Below are 16,436 nucleotides of genomic sequence, written 5' to 3' on the forward strand. Positions count from 1 at the left end.
GGGACTATGAATTGTGGAGAAGAGTCAAGTTTAGAGAAAAAGTAGTTGTTTCGATAGTTTCAGGCTAGGAGATGAGACTTCTAATTGTGATTTTCTTTTCTTTTTTAATAATAGATGTATGTTTTAGTCATTAAACATGCCTAGGATATTTGATGTGAAACATAAATTAATATGAGTGTGTATTAAAATATTAGGGTGTGTATTTAAAATTACTCTTAAACGGTTAGTTCCAATAGCAAAACTACAAACTACAAAGCTATGTTTGAGGCGGGCGGTACATGGATTTTGTCTCAATCTCAAAGCCAATTACATATACACACATCATGATTTTCAAAACTTTGTGGGGGCCATGGCCCCCTCCGGCCAAATGAAGTTGCTAGTGGTTTTTTTTTTTTTTTTTTTAATCGAGAGGGCGTCAATCCATTGATGTAAAATGAATTACAACACGACTCATCATGATCCCTTAGCTACGTCATAAGCGAGCCATGAAGACAAAAACTAGATAAAACCTAACTCTAACCAAAAGCAAATAACCTTACTCTATAAGCTCATAACTCATAGGTAACCAAATCAACGACGCTATCACGGTAAACACCGGAACAAGCCAAATCTCTACTTAAATTTATTCGATGGCCTTAGAGGTGTTCTGCAAGAGACCATTGCTAGGCATCCAACCTAGGTTGATTCAACATTTCAACTTGTTCTATTCGTGAGATTTCGAGATATCTTAATGAATATATCGTAGTAGAATTAACAAGTCTAACTATGAGCCGACTTTTCTTTTATTTTTTCTTTTAAAATTTAATACTCATATTGTATCCTAAATATATATCCCCAAATCTAATATACTTTTGTTTGTATCATGTCAGAAAATCAGAATCATGTCATGCTTGTGCCATCACTGCCATGCTTATTGTATCCTATGCATTTTATATCTCCATTGAATGCCCAAATCTCCCTCAAACTTGGCTGGATTTCTAATTTATTCCCAATCCTTATGATGCCCTCACCCAACAACCCACATTTACATGTTCTACATTTGTGAGAGTGTTGTCATTAGAGAGAAGAATATGCATTTTCCTATTCTAATTTTCATGCGCATTTTTGTGATTTGCACATCTAAACCCCTTTTTGGAAGAGTGACCACTAAATAAGATTCTTAGTGCCCGAATTCCCAATGGGATTTTCACACATGCCATTCCAAGATTGCTTAATGGAAACCCAAATTGGACTATTGGAGTGAAGAAAGTAAAAGAGAAAGAAAGAAGGAAAGTAGTGAGCAAGATTTTGTTTATCAATCTTTTGTGAGAGTTGACAATACTTGGATAATAACATAAAATCGAATATACAAGAAGATAACAGTTGGTGGGATCTCAAGTGTGTTGCTTTCAACAAAAGTATAAAGACACAAGAAAGTCCATATAATATGGTTTTATGAGATTTGTATGTTTGTTTGTTTCATGAAACATCAAGATGTTGTGGTAATTCTTATTAATTAATTACCTTTGGGACCTGACAGAACATATGGTGTGTATTGTTTCAAAATTGGATTGTAATAATTTGTATTCTTGTGTTGTAAAGGGAAAATAATATTTCTAATCATAGAAAAAAAAAAACCCTCCAAATCAAAGCCGCTTTGCGGCCGAAAATGTATCAACGAAGACGTCGGGCTCCTAAGGGGGTGGATTGTACATCACCTTAGGGAGGGGAGGTGTTGTGTCTTATATGTACAAACATACCTCCTTATAGTGAGACATGTTTTGGGTTTTGGGTTAGGAACCCAAGAACAAAAATCGTGAGAGAGGAGCTCAAAGCGGACAATAATATCTGATTGTGCTAGCTAGTTGTTGCTTGTCGAAATTCGGCGTTCAAGACTCGGTGCATACTTGCTAGATGGTCATGGCTTGGAGACACGTGGGTGTTGCCGACAAATTACACCTTATTCTATGCCAATACGTTTGGGCATCAGAGATGGTGGTGTCGTAACTATTGATAGACCTCCAGCAAAGAGGTATGTCAGGTTGACTCGCGCCTAGTTGCCAACAAGGACAATAGTGGTTATATCTAGCAGGTGGCTAAGGTTCTCATGGGGCTCCTCATATTTGGAGGTGGGTTTGGGCTCTTGGGCTAATTCTATCTTCAGGTCTAGGTTGATTAGCACTAAGGTGTAATTGACTACTTTTTTTTATCATTCAATCTTAACCATTGGTATTTATAGTTAACTTTTTTTTCTTTTTTTCTTTATAAAAAAAGTAGTTAACTATCTTTAAAATTATTAAATAGTGTGATAAATGTAATCCAACAGTCTATTTATACTGTTGGTCCCTATGTGACTTGGTGGCTTTGAGTTGCTTTCAAAACCCATCTAGTCACAAGTTCGACTGACACAAAAGAACAATCAATTCTAAGGCTGGGCATAAAAACTGTAATCTTGATCTTGTCCCGGTCCCGTCCCGAAATTTGACGGGATGAAATGAGATTTAAGTTTGAAAACATTGGACTCGTCCCATTGTTTCTCTAACGGGACCGGCCGCGGGATTAAATGCTTAAGGCCTGTAAAGGCCCGTCTCATCCCACGTATTAAGTAGAAGTAATCTAGGCCGTTATTTTTTTCATCTCAGCCATTGTTTTGAATCCTAATACACTAGACCAACAGCCTCTAATTCTCCTTATTCCCAAACGTAAGTCTAACTCTCTCATTCCAAATTGCTCTCACTCTCTATGGGAAACCAAAATCGTCAAAACTTAAAATTGAAATCCCTATATCGTTGTTCTTCTGGTCTTCACCATAAACCCTTAATCCATTATTCTCTCCCAAAAACACGATGGCTAGAGGATAGAAAGCAATTGTGCGATGAAGGATGCAATGAGATGCATTATGGATTTATAGATATGTAATGATGCATTAAGGATTTATGGATGTTTTAATCAAGGTATGAAGGTTTGTGTTCCATTGGATATAACAAATTGATTGTATTGATATTATCGTTCAGCTATGAAGTTGTGTTTTGGATGTTATCATTCAACTTGAATGTACCTTCATTGTTATCATTCAACTTGCAGCTGAACGATAACATTAGTACTGATCAAGTATTGATCAACTTGCAGCTGATAACTTTCTAAGCTATGAAGTTGTTATAACCTGGAACACAACTTGTGAAGTGTTCTTGATGTATAACCATGTTATTAGTATTTTGGGATATAGTGGGATCTTGAATCAAACTTAGAAAATTAGAAGGCAATAATGATTTTTTTTTTTCTCTCCTTTCATCTTTGGGATTGGGCGGGACTTGGCCCGTCCTATCCAGATCCCGTCTGAGAACGGACTGCATGGGATCAACTCTTAAAAATGCAAGGCCCGTCTCATGTGCAATGTTCGAGACGGTCTGTGGGATGACCATAATCTTGGCTCATCCCGTCCCATGCCCAGCTCTAGTCTATTCATATTGGTTTAAGTGCACCTTGATATTTTGAAACCTCTCTCTAACTGTCAACAAGATGCCAATTATTGGATGATTGAATTAAAACCAATATCATTTATGATATATATATATATATATATATATATATATATATCTATTCTTTTTTCNGGAAAGAGTGCTCCTGCATATTATTGTTGTTAACATGAAAAGAGAACGATGAATATTATGGGAGAATACACTACAAAATTTAAGAACCATGTGTTTCTTTGGGATCTCAAAGTTGATTAATTTTTATAGTAATGCATAAGAGTACATCTTCTTTTGGGAGATAATGCATGAATACATAGGAGATGCATAAGATACATAGGAGCTATATAGCTTCCTTGTGTAAGTGGATGTGACTCATGATCATGCCACTAAACATTTTTTTATCAATTATGGACGATAATTCTTAGTAGAAGGAAGCTAATTTGCATTTTGAGCAAGTTCCTGCCAAAGTACAAATGAAATAACAACATAAATTCAGGACTATATGCAAAATTGCAATAAACATGTATTGTGTAAGTCAACTATATGTTGAGTACTGAAGCAATAATTGATTCAAGAAATTGATTCTACTCAAAATTGAGAAAATCTTTTCGCCAAAATATCAAGAATGACAAAATGTGTCAAAACTCTATACATTGTTGAGAAATTTTTACATGGGGCAGAGACGCTACGTGGCCGTGGGGCAGACCAATAGGATGATATGTAAGTGTGTTATAGCTCTATGTATTTAAAAAACAAGGATAATTATGGTATTTACATAAAGTTTGTTACATTCTTATTAAGCTGCTCCACAACCACACGATACGGAAAGCCATACTTAAGAATTTTTCTACATTGTCATATTACAAACTGAGTTTTTATTTTTTTCTCAACCTTCACCCGCCCTCGGTGTCGCCCGATTTGATCGGGGTTAATAGAGAAGCCCATCTTTGTCAGCCTGTCTAGGAAGGTATTGCCTCCCATCGAAAAATCACAAACCGATCACCCGTTTTGATGAGCCGCTTGTTTCGTGCCACCTAGCAGCGACATTTCTTGGAGGTCGACAGTCGAGATCTTCCAATGGAAGCAAGTCCCCGATGTCGTGCGTTACATCTTCTTCTCCTCTCCAGACAAAGAAGAAGCACCAATTTGGATTGACGCAATCGAGTGCTATTACAAACCTAGCAGGCAGCGGGTAGGGTTTAGTAAAGCTTTGACCGTGTGGTGCAGAGTACTTTTTTTTTTTTTTTTTTAAGACCTATTAACTCTAATTCAAGTAAGTATGGATTTTAATAAAATAAAAAAATAAAAAATAAAAAATAAATAAAACAGACTTTAATAAACATAGAGAGAAGAACACTATTATATGAACTTTTTTTTTTTGGTAACACATGCATCTTTTCTTATGTATCAGCTAATGTGGCACAAACACGTCAGTTACTGAAATCTATATGATAGATTGAACTTTATACACTTTTGTCATATATGCTGCCACATAAGATCAGATTAAGTGATACCTCAAAAGATGGTCAATCTAGTAAAACCGTAATGATTCTTTTACCTCCACCAAGGCTCCGACATCTACCTCCTAAAAGCATCCATCGAAAAGGAACTGCCTAACTGTTCACCCACCTATTCTCCGATGGTGCGACCCCGTGGCTACCACCATAACACAAACACTAGCCTACACCGGCCATAAACTCAGATGGCCCCCAACATTGAGCGGTACTTATCTCAGCACAAGTTAGGTAGCTAGCTAGGCATATATATGCAGAAGTACATAGCTTTGCTAACGAGGGTGCAAAGATAATCAGGTTAAAGACCTGTGCGCACTAGGAAAGCTAGATCATGACCTACTCACTTTTCTTTTCTGAATTAAAACCCTGAAGCTGAAGGTTCCTTTCCTTCCTTCTACTGTTTCAATAATAACCAAGTGGGCTCGTGACTCAAACTCCTCCAGCCATAGCTTTTGAACCTTCGAAGTCCACACTCACAGTCACTGCTATATTTTCCAGTAGTGATCTACTGGGTAAAACAATGCAAGGCAAGAAAACGTGGAAGGCATCTATTTGTTAAAGGAGGGCCAAATTTTCTTCCTGGGATGTGGAGGCACTAGTTGCCAACCTCCCCCAGCCGACTAAAGGGCATTGATAGCGCTTGGTTGCATCATGGTTCATGCCAGTCCACACCTACCCATGAGTGCATGCCCAACCCCAAAGCTGCATTGTTTATCTAAAGTAATGTTATCTTCAAAGTTAAATAAGGACATGCAGTCAGCAGGCATATACATCATTTTCTTTTGGGACAGTTATTGTTTTTTGTTTTTGTTTTGGTGATGTTGCATGTGTAGTCTAGTGTAATTAAAAATCTTACTTTCATGTTTAGCAGTTTTGCAATTACATTTGCCATGAAAGTCTTTTTTGACCAATATTAGTAATTTGTATCAAAATCAAAATGATACCAACAGTTCAATTCCAAGAAAATATAGGGACCAGCAAATTGTCTTCTTTTTTGTTTGAATTAGTCCAATATATATATATATATATATATATATATATATATTATAGAAGTAATTAGTGACGTAATGAAGGATAATATGATTCGTTGTTGTGAGAGACATTTTCCTTCAAAACTTAAAGACTCTTCTTCTATCCATCTAATAATTCAATCTTTTCCAATAGTCATAGAACTATATAATCCATTCATGTAAGGTTAAATTTTTTTTTCCCGATCAATTGCCATTATCTTTTTAATTCCAAGTTAGCAAACAAGCCATAAGTTTTTATTAAAAATTATTTTGACACAAAACATGTTGAATTCTAAATCGGTTACCACTAAAGCGAACATACGGTTGACACTAAATATGTTTAACATTAAATCATTTCTTACAACAAATTTAGATCAGTCTAGAAGTTGGATCACTCCCATAATTCTAGCATGATCTCCATGATTAGTAGTCAACAAGGATGGTCTAGATCAAGGATCCATTATTTACTAAGAGAAACAAAGATGTGTCATTCTATATCAATTGACGATGATTGTTGTAGTATTGGTGAAAATATGAAGCATTCATTATATCATTGTAACGTTATCTTCACATCTTTCAGCCGTTTAAGTCTCATTGAATGTGGAAAACTCTGTTGATTGTATGACGATCATAATGATTAACGAGCAGTCAGAGCATATATATTATTGTGAGGTCGTGACAAATGACCCACAAGATCCTAACAAAAATTGGTACACTGAAAACAAGGAATGTCAAATTGTCAACTTAACTAGTATATCCTTTCCTTGCATTCTCCTAGCTTGTCTTGAAATGAAACATATATCAAAGAAGTGGCAAAATTTAAGCTTCCTTTTACACACGTACCTAGCATAGAGCAAGTAATTACTACTCCATCACGTTGCGAGGTTAGTTATCTAACCACCTTTATCAACAAGGGTACGAGAAGATTATAAAAAAAAAATCACTACCACACCAAACCAATACTCTGATTAGTGAATTAGTTTAAGAGAGATTTTTGAAAGATTAAGCTAATCCTGTTAAGCCTAATGCGTAGTGATTAAGTTAACCAATAGCGCTATGAGTATATAGAGACTAGCTGTATATTCGAAAACAAACTAAAAAGGATTGTGGAGTCTTATCAGGATTTGCAATTTGATGAGACACATGTATATGGAGACAAAGAATAAATTAGGATATAGGAATTTTGAGTTCTGCCTTTAGATCGATTATTGCACAAATGTAGTAAGATGCCCCATGTTTTGGAGATTCTAATTCAACTAATTTTGCTGAAAGCAGAAAGCCAAGGCTGAGTATTGGACAGAATTTGTGTGACCAAGTCTTGTTACCTCTAGGTGACAAGGGCCAATAACAATGCACCACCTACCCATCAACTTGTTGCTCAAGGCCTTTTGATGTCACTATGTTTACAATTTTCAGTTTTTTTTTAATACAAGACTAAAAATGACAGGTGACGCATTGTAATTGGTTCTTGTCACCTAGAGGTAACAAGACCTGGTCACCCAAGTTCTATCCCTAAGTATTTCACAATATTGCTACTACTAGAATTCTAGAAAAGCACAAGAGGTTAACAACTAAACATAACAATGGATTCTAACCAATATGGGGAGTGTGGATTATAATTTGGGGAGTGTGTATTTCACATCCTTATAATTTCTATAACAACGGATAAATATGCAAAGATTCCTTTAACTTTTGCCTCCGGGGCCGGTGAATTTTAGGTGCTGAAACACATTACAAAGAGAGCATTCATAGCGACATTTTTATTGATAGAATATTACTGGAACCTATAGATAAAAGGAAGAAGTCAAATGGCCTGATTTGGGTTTCCAAATGTTGATCATCCTGACATTCTTCACGAGTTCTATTGATACCAACATGAACTAAATGTGCAGAGAAAGACAGGGAATTAGATTCTTGGAGGATTGAAAATGGCTCTAATTTGGCGCAGCTACATACCTACACGCCCCGTAAGGAACAATAAGAGCATCTCCAACAGCTTCTCCAAAATTTCTCTAAAATGGGGAAGCAAAAGCTAAAATCTCCAAAAAAAATTATGCTCAAAATCCCCGTAAGGAACAATAAGAGCATCTCCAACAGCTTCTCTAAAATTTCTCTAAAATGGGGAAGCAAAAGCTAAAATCTCCAAAAAAAATTATGCTCAAAATCCAACAGTTTCTCTATTTTGAAAATTTAGGCATTTAATACAACAATAAAATATACTATATCATTATTAATTATAACAAAAAAATATTATATATTTCATTGGAACAATAAAATACCCAATAAAATATCCTATTATTGTCTTAAATTCGTTGGAGCACGTGAAGAATTTAATTTTGGGGAATGAAGACTTTGCTGCAAATTTAGGGAATGAAGGCTTCTCTTTCTTCTCCATCCCCGTTTTGGATGGGGAAACTGTTGAACCTAAAAACAACTCTATATTCCCCAAAATTGAGAAGTTCAAGAAAATGGAGAAGTTGTTGGAGATGCTCTAATATTTAAACAACTCGAATCTTAAGGTTCCATAAATAAGGTGATTAAGGTCTATTTTAGGGCCATTTTGATTGACATGGCTAACCATCCCAAGCCACGACTTGTTGCTAGATCCACTGAAATATTCTACTCAATTTAATGTAAAACGGATATGGGGAAAATTGCAAGTCATAGAAAGAAAAAAGGTTAAAATACCTAGAAAAGAAATTTGGCCAAACTAGCTTTGCTCAGTTTGCTGCCTAAGTAATGTAAAAATCTGTCGTGACTTGTGACACATATTTTGGACAAACATATCAACTAAAATTAAGCATACTTGAATTATGTTTAGAATTGCCGTTGTTTTTATAGAACAAAACCAAAGCATTTCTAACTGACCCTGCATATGCTAAGTGCGACCTCACCAAAGACTCTGTATGTTTTAGTTTTGCCAAAGTAAAAGCTCTCACATTGTATGCAAGGGACTCCAATGGCTTGAAGCCATGGAACTTGGGATAGATCCAACAAAACCCAATAACGATGGAATATAATGATGCATCCCTTCACTAAGACAAAGTCCAATGAATAGACTCCATCAAAGACGTATTAATCTGAAAGGCCAAGAGCATCTCCAGCAGTGTAACTAAAACAATAATTAAATTTAGCAATAATTATGAGATTTAGCTATTGATATAAGAATTTGGTTCCAACAGTTATTGCTATATGTAAGTTAAATAATATTTTTAACGAATTATACACTGACACGTGGAGAAAAAAAAAAAGAAAATATATGTATTCCTTTAGCAATTCATGGCTCAATTGATAAATTTATCAATTTCGTTTAGCAATCCTTAAATTTAGCAACCATTTAGGTATACTGTTGGAGTTCCTATTCATCCGAAAAGTTGATAAATTTCAAAAAAATTTGATTTAGCAATACTGCTGGAGATGCTCTGCTATTTGAGGCAATTGTTTTATCCAACTTTCCGGAGGATGAAGTGCATTTTGAGTTGGCTCTTTGTGATGAATGTGGATAAAATATAATCTACCTATATCTATATGTTGACTGTATCATTTTTTATTTACGGAGTCATGAAGGTGGGCAAGGTCAACAATACAAAACTAGAGGAAGCCTAGTTCCAGTCAAGATTGGTAATTAGTCCTTGGCCTTCATGCTTGGGAGAACAGAAATGGAATTCCACTTTGCTATGCTGAGTCTGGCATGAGAACGAGTAGCCGGTCTTCCAAGGAAAAACGAGGCTCGGTCACCCCGAGTCCTGAAGGGTTTGAACTGAACTGGTATACGGTATACTTGCAACATCTACAGAGGCACAGAGCTTCCACAACCGAAAGTTAGGAGTTAAGGTCAGAGTGGGATATTTATTTGGAACATAGAACGTTCCAACAATTATTCCACGATGAATGAGGAATGCAGCGTTCTTGTATATGACAATCGTGATATGCACGTTATATAAATTCATCAAGTATTGATCTCCACAACAAAGAATTGCCGAGGGGTGAGAACTGTGTTACATATCACGATAGACAATTTCTTTATTTCAAAGCCAGTTCATAATCCAAGATTTAGTAAATTGGGGTACAAAATCCTCTTATATTCATGCCATAGCACAGTTACTGAAACAACCAAAATTGATAATGCTCGTACAGGAGTAATCCTAAAGCTATATAACCAATTATTACACATTCATCTTGTCTAACCTTCATGTGGGCGGTGGCAGATGTTGAGTATTAGGTCTTGGGTCTTTGTTCTTCTGGTCTGTGTCGACTATTTGTGCTTCAACTTTTCTCTCCTCATCAGCTATATCAAGCATAGCCTGGTCATGCATGGTTTTCATCATCTGTTTCATTGTTCTCTCCTCTCCTTCAAGTTGTGTTTTCATTAACCTCTGAGCCTCTTGGTCGAGTGGCTTGAAGTACTCTTCAATAGCAGCCTCCTGCACACAAATGCATTCAATTTCGTCACATGAGACAAAGCTTCATCAGAGAAGAGCAAACAGATAGACAGACAATAAACTACGTAAACAAGAACCATTTGTTATATTGCAAGGATAAGTAAATGATTAAAATGAACACCAATGAGAGTTCTGGGGAGTATGCATTATTGAGGGGATTTTGGGTATATAATTAGCATGGTGTCATGCTCAGTTTTCAAACTTTTGATTGAGCAAGATAGGTGCAAAAGATGGAAAATGTATCCAGTATGTGTCCTAGGATACTGCTTTTAAGATATCTATTTTAAATAGTAAAAACATAGAGTTATCAAAACCCTACTAACATAAGCTCATCCCAAATAAAATCAGCACTAGCAACAGAACTTACAGTCTCTTCTAGCTGCTTATTTAAATTCTGCATCTCCTCAACCATACGGCGAACCTCTGACAAAATAGTCTGCTCAGGAAGCTTTTTTATAGCCAGCCTCCGCTCTTCTGCCTGAAGACATAAACACAAGTGCTTTGGTCATAAAAGAGGTGGGAAAAAGAATTTTGCACTCGTAGTATTAAGGCAGGTCTAGTTCGGCTAACGGTGTAAACTAAAGCTATAAAAATTTACAGCAACTAGGGCGAGATAGGAGATACCAAGTAAGAGATCCAGTCTAAGATATTCATTCAAAAATAAAGCCATAATGAGCAGCTCTTAGGACAAAGTTGACTATTGCAAATATTAGAAATTGCAAAAAGAGAACAATTACAGGTTGCAGAAGAATTGACATAGACAAGTCATTTCCACAAATTCATTCACTTCTCTTCAAGGGTGAAACAATTGAATTATCATACTTGGTGTACAGAATAATATTCGGATTGCTCCTCTGCATCTCAAATCGTCATTATTATGAAGTTAAGTTTTCTTATCACCAAAGTGGGACAATACAGAAGGCAATAATGATACCAAGAAAGCAAGAATGGTCAACAAGTCGAGAGAAAATAAACACTTAGAGTAACAGCAAGGCTATCTTTCTTTGTTTATCTCTCGGCCCACCCTCTTGATGCAGATTTTAAGGCTACACAGGACAAGTGAGAAGTTCTTGAGGATGTTTTATTGGTCATTCATGAAAGTACGATACATGTTTAGCCTATAGTATACACAATTAACAGGTGAAAGCATACTTATGAAAACTGTCCACCATTTTCTTAAGTATCTAACAAGCAGTACGTTAACAAGTTCTTATTTCTCAACACATTCAGAAAGCAATCAAGTTCAGCATCCTCATCATTATAAAGGCCGCATAACGTAAGTCCTGATCAAGAATCTAAGTTGAACTCGGCCGCCAAATTGCAGCTGTCTACTAAACCAAAAGGTAATGCTCAATTCTTCCGGAAAACTAGCATACTAAAGCCTAACGTAATGCACAATTCTTCCAAATGAACCTGAGAGGCCCTTAGAACTAGGTTAACAAAAATATCAACCGAATCGGATACACTTCAAATGCTGGGAAGCAACTAATTCGACATAATCAAGTAAAGGACTCATTTCGTTCCAAAAGAAAAGCAACAAATCTAGAAGAAGAAGAAGAAACCTGTTTGAGACGCTGCTCGCACATGAGGCGATAGGATCGGATTCTCCGTTCTTCATAGCCGGAAAGAACCCTGGCGTAGAACAGAGCTTTCCTTCCGAAATCCAATATCTTATTCATACTCTTGTCCACCAATCTGCCAAAACGCAGCGTTTAGATCGTCAGACGATAACTAGATAGGAATCCGAGAAATAGGAAAAGAATCACCGTCAAGTTTTCTGACCTTGGGGAGTAGCTGCCCCGATGGGAATGCTGAGCTGACTACAGAGGGGATTCAGAATTTGAGACTGGACGGACCGGGGCTTTGTTTGGGCCGATACATTTTATGAATGCTTTGTTTTGTTTTTTAAATAGCGACGCTTTGTGTAACATAACCCGATAGTGTTCTCTTCTCTTACATTTTTTACACAAACCGATATTCAACTCATGACCTTAACGTTTATTAAGACAACTAATAAACCAGAGCATAGCTCACCGATATATGGATGAGCGGACAACAAAATCACACAATTCAATCAATACTCAATTCTCTCTGGTGTATTGATCAATGACTAACCAGATGAACATTTAAATTAGTTGAGTCTCTTTAGAAATTCAGTCATTAGAATAACTTGTCGTTTTTATACTTAGACAAGCTACTCTGCCGGACCAAGACATTTACAGTCGATTTGTGAGAAAGTATCTTTCGAATTGGTGGATACAGATTGAGAAGCCGTCTCTTGGAGTTGCTCAGTTAGTGATGGATTTAAAGTACTGAAGTCCTGGTATACGTTCTACAAGTCAAAATTTGGGTAAACCAAAGTCAAAATTTCGGTAAAACCAAAAAACTAATGCAACATCTGGGCACCAATTAGGTATCACCCAATGGAGAGTCTATGGTCTGTCCATGAAACACTTTCTGGGGTCAAAACTGCCTCATTTTGCTATACGGTAGACAGACACCATCGTAATCTCAGCATATGCACATACAAACTGTGACCAGCTAATGAAACACTTTAGGGCACACACTACTAGGACCTTGAGGGCTGTTTAACCCAACAACCCTCAGACGAGTAATGATTCCCTTATTAGTAGAAGGATCATTACTTTCAATTGAGATAATGAAAAATCATTTCCCTTTTTTACTTTTTGGTTGAAACTTTAGGCGGTTCGCGATCCTTTCGGCATGTGCAATTTATTTTGCGTCGATACGCCTTGCTATTTGTACTTAAATTCCTTTTATACCTGGTGCAATTTATTTTCCATCGATACGCCCTGCTATTTGTACTTGAATTCCTTTCATACCTGCGATCCATTCAGCTCATGCAATTTATTTTCCGTCGTGTATTTGAAATCCTTTTATACCTGCTTGCTCAGTTAATTCAATAGCTTTTTTCATGTTCCTGCAGCTCGGATGAGTATTCTTGTTTATATCGCTACAGCTATAAGCACTTTCTTTTTCCTATTAACAAAACATCCCTTTTTCTTCGCTCTTCCGGAACCGGTAAAGGCGGAACATCACACCATGTCTCTCTCATCGTCATCACAACAAGGAAGAGGAAACAACTAAACAATTCTAGTCACTAAATCAAATTCAGCAAAAGACAATTTTCAACACTAAACTTGTCAGGTTTAGGAAGCAGTTTATAAAAGGTAGCATTCAAAGTATCCTGGGAGTGTAGCCATGCCACAACCAGCAGCACAACTACAAAACCACTACCAGTCTACAACCCACAAAAAGGGAATATTAACAGAGATTATGATGTTTCCAAGTTGGTGGACATAAAACCCTATTGACATGCAACTCTTCATTGTTGCCTCTGTACGCACTCTTTTTGTTAACTACGGAAAAGCAGCTCAATCCCTCCTTTTCTTCTTCTTCTCATTCTTTTCAGCATTCTTCAACTGCATAAGCAACAAAGAAACCATTTAGGGTCTGCAAATTAACGGCGAAAACTGACAAAAGAAGGAAAGCTACTTTGATACTTACCATGATGATGAGTATGCGAACAAAAACAGCAATGAAATCAGTGAAAAGGGTCAGGGCATGCTTCACATAGTCCAGATCACCGTGGTGTGCCCTCTCAATCATCTCCTGGGTGTCAACTACCATGTAGCCCACGAAAATCATAAGGCCAAAATACAGCTGCAAACAAAAATAAACAAGTGTTAATAGCCAGAAAACATCTCCTTACTTCTTCAAATGACCATAGAAAACACTGCATTATGATTCATTACCTCAAACTCGAAAAGGGAAGCAGAACCACCAAAGATGGCAGATACAAATCGCAACCACAGAAGGATGGACACGCCTGAAGAGAGCAAGCCCCCAAGATAAAGGTATTCTCTGCGCTTCGCCAACGTGGCTGCTGCTGAGAAACAACCAAAGGCCAAAGCAGTTCCCCCAAAGGCACTGATCAGGATGCTGTTCAAAAAAAGAGAAAGGAAAACAAACAGATCAGAATGGTGTTCAAAATTTATCCACATGTTCGACAGTTTAAGCTACATGACACATAAAAAAAAAATGAAAGTATACAACACTTGTACTATCATTAAAACAAAACAAAACCAATTGTGTTGTAAGAAATTAGATCCCATATTTGCATAGTTTCTTACTCTCAAAGATAAAATTATAGTTCAATCTAGAGTTACTCCCAATTACTGTTAAACAGAAAAGTACACAGCAAAAACCTAATAACAAGTAGATACCTTGGGTTGATGTTGATGGCCAGATCAATGAGAGGACCAACCGTAGCCCCTTGAAAGGTTGCAGCCGCCATTAGTAGAGAAAGTCTCTTTTTCTGTGCAATAGAAAACAACCATCAATACAAAACATAACACCACAAAAGACATGACTGAGAAAGCTAAAGAAGGAACAATCAGTAACTATACCTCTTCATAGGTAGGTGTGGAGAGTAACCAGATAGTACATCCGACAGTGGCAAGAGTAGTTAGAAGGCCACCGATGTTCCAAATAAGATGCAGGTAAGCTCCAGCAGCCGCACCAACGAGAGCACAACATAGGGTAAGGTAGACCTGCAAGAATAAATCAAATTAGTGCACAATTCTATCATAACCATATGCTATAGATTTCAAGAAGCCAATACAAAAAATACATTCAACCAAGGTTAAGCTGATCCTAAGAACTCAACCACAAATTAAGCCTCTGAGGATACCATGTTTGAAAAATAAAGCAGAAAAGCTCCACTCCATTCTGAGTACTAAACCTATTCAAAATCTCCTCTACAAGTAATGTCCTCTGTTCAGCTATGTTCTTTAATTCTACATTTCTACTAATCTTGGATGCTAATTTATATAACAATTATATGTAAAGAAACGAACCAAACACGAACAGAAACTCGCATTCGCAAATTCCAACAAACACTAGACTGCACAATTTATAGAACCAGCACGATTTTCTCATCAAACAAATTAAAATAAGCAAGAGCATAAGAAATTCGTAAACGTATTTTCATCTAATTGCGCAAACGAAACCCTAGAAATCACAATCAGCACAATAAACTCTAACCAATTGAAGGCGAACAAGAACCCTAAGACGCACATACAGATAACGAATTCACACACGTATTACGATCTTCTACTACAATTTCTCGGTAACCAAACACGGCCGAAACGGAGAGCGAAATACTGATCGGAGAAAGAGGCTTACCAGTTTGAGATGGTTCTGAACGACGGGAGAGATCTGACGGAAGTTCTTGAGCGACTCGTAAGTCCAGCGGTTCCGTGAAGACGATTGGGAATCGAAGAAGGAGTTGAAGGCGTCCATGGCTTGCTTCGCAGAAAAGAAATTTGCTCGGAAAATAAAGTGAAAAAACTGATGGAGGGGAATTGGGGATCGGGCATTTATAGAAGGTCTCGTTGTTTGTTACCTGGAAACTTCCAGATGTTTAATGACGATAATGGCCTTGTGTTGTACAGCACCGAATTTACGTTTCTGTCCTCGTGGTATGGAATGAGATCCATGAAAATTTGCCTAGGATCCGAAAAACATAGTTTTTGTTTGGTAGAAAAAAAAAATTGTAATATACATAACATCTTGGGGTTGAATAGGAGAGACTGAGAGAGTTCATTACTTGGGTAGTTACTAATAATGAATTTGTATTTTATAAATGATGGTTATTTTGAGGTCTCGTTAGCATTTCAAATTCATTATAGAACATTATGTCATCAACATTGCAAGTTAAATACGTTAAAACATTCAACTTTTTAAATAATAAACATTTTATAACATATTTATTTTGATTTTAAATTAAAACACATGAACTATAATCGAAAATTTCACGATATTATCTTCAAAACTTAGTTAGACAATTGAAAGACCATTCGGTGTAGTGAGGCTTCTATGAGTTGGGTATTCTATTTGTCTTATTTTATAAAACAAGATATGAGTTGGGCTACTCAAGATAAAAAAAAATTAGTTGGGCATTCGGGTCACACCAAAATGGAGTCGGTAGGGGTA

The 16,436-nt window shown here is 36.7% G+C and overlaps 2 protein-coding genes across 3 annotated transcripts; both read right to left on the reverse strand.

The window, feature by feature from the left end:
• Nucleotides 1-9,974: 9,974 nt before the first annotated feature.
• On the reverse strand, nucleotides 9,975-12,299 carry LOC101313024. The gene is made up of 4 exons (XM_004300288.1): nucleotides 12,201-12,299; nucleotides 11,981-12,113; nucleotides 10,786-10,896; nucleotides 9,975-10,400 (listed from the first exon to the last, which is right to left on the reverse strand). The coding sequence occupies exons 2-4, from the start codon at nucleotides 12,095-12,097 to the stop codon at nucleotides 10,167-10,169; spliced, it is 462 nt and encodes a 153-aa protein (XP_004300336.1). The 5' UTR covers nucleotides 12,098-12,113; nucleotides 12,201-12,299; the 3' UTR covers nucleotides 9,975-10,166.
• Nucleotides 12,300-13,457: 1,158 nt separating this feature from the next.
• Nucleotides 13,458-15,833, reverse strand: LOC101313315 (bax inhibitor 1-like). 2 transcript variants are annotated; one of them, XM_004300290.1, is made up of 6 exons: nucleotides 15,627-15,833; nucleotides 14,849-14,992; nucleotides 14,666-14,757; nucleotides 14,195-14,381; nucleotides 13,947-14,102; nucleotides 13,458-13,861 (listed from the first exon to the last, which is right to left on the reverse strand). In XM_004300290.1, the coding sequence occupies exons 1-6, from the start codon at nucleotides 15,741-15,743 to the stop codon at nucleotides 13,814-13,816; spliced, it is 744 nt and encodes a 247-aa protein (XP_004300338.1). In that variant the 5' UTR covers nucleotides 15,744-15,833; the 3' UTR covers nucleotides 13,458-13,813. The 2 variants fall into 2 exon arrangements, with proteins under 2 accessions (XP_004300338.1, XP_004300337.1); XM_004300289.1 differs by having other exon boundaries at nucleotides 13,582-14,102.
• Nucleotides 15,834-16,436: the final 603 nt, after the last annotated feature.

Source organism: Fragaria vesca, linkage group LG5 (assembly GCF_000184155.1).
Source record: "Fragaria vesca subsp. vesca linkage group LG5, FraVesHawaii_1.0, whole genome shotgun sequence".
Classification (NCBI taxonomy): Eukaryota; Viridiplantae; Streptophyta; class Magnoliopsida; order Rosales; family Rosaceae; genus Fragaria; species Fragaria vesca.

Excerpts from the sequence above, each read along its gene's own strand:
- LOC101313024 (XM_004300288.1), bottom strand. The coding sequence starts at position 12,097 with ATGAATAAGATATTGGATTTCGGAAGGAAAGCTCTGTTCTACGCCAGG. Across the intron at positions 10,897-11,980 it reads GCGAGCAGCGTCTCAAACAG|GCAGAAGAGCGGAGGCTGGC; the intron begins GTTTCTTCTTCT and ends TTATGTCTTCAG. Across the intron at positions 10,401-10,785 it reads ATAAGCAGCTAGAAGAGACT|GAGGCTGCTATTGAAGAGTA; the intron begins GTAAGTTCTGTT and ends ATTTGTGTGCAG.
- LOC101313315 (XM_004300289.1), bottom strand. The coding sequence starts at position 15,743 with ATGGACGCCTTCAACTCCTTCTTCGATTCCCAATCGTCTTCACGGAAC. Across the intron at positions 14,758-14,848 it reads CCACACCTACCTATGAAGAG|AAAAAGAGACTTTCTCTACT; the intron begins GTATAGTTACTG and ends TCTATTGCACAG. Across the intron at positions 14,382-14,665 it reads GCCATCAACATCAACCCAAG|CATCCTGATCAGTGCCTTTG; the intron begins GTATCTACTTGT and ends TTTTTTGAACAG.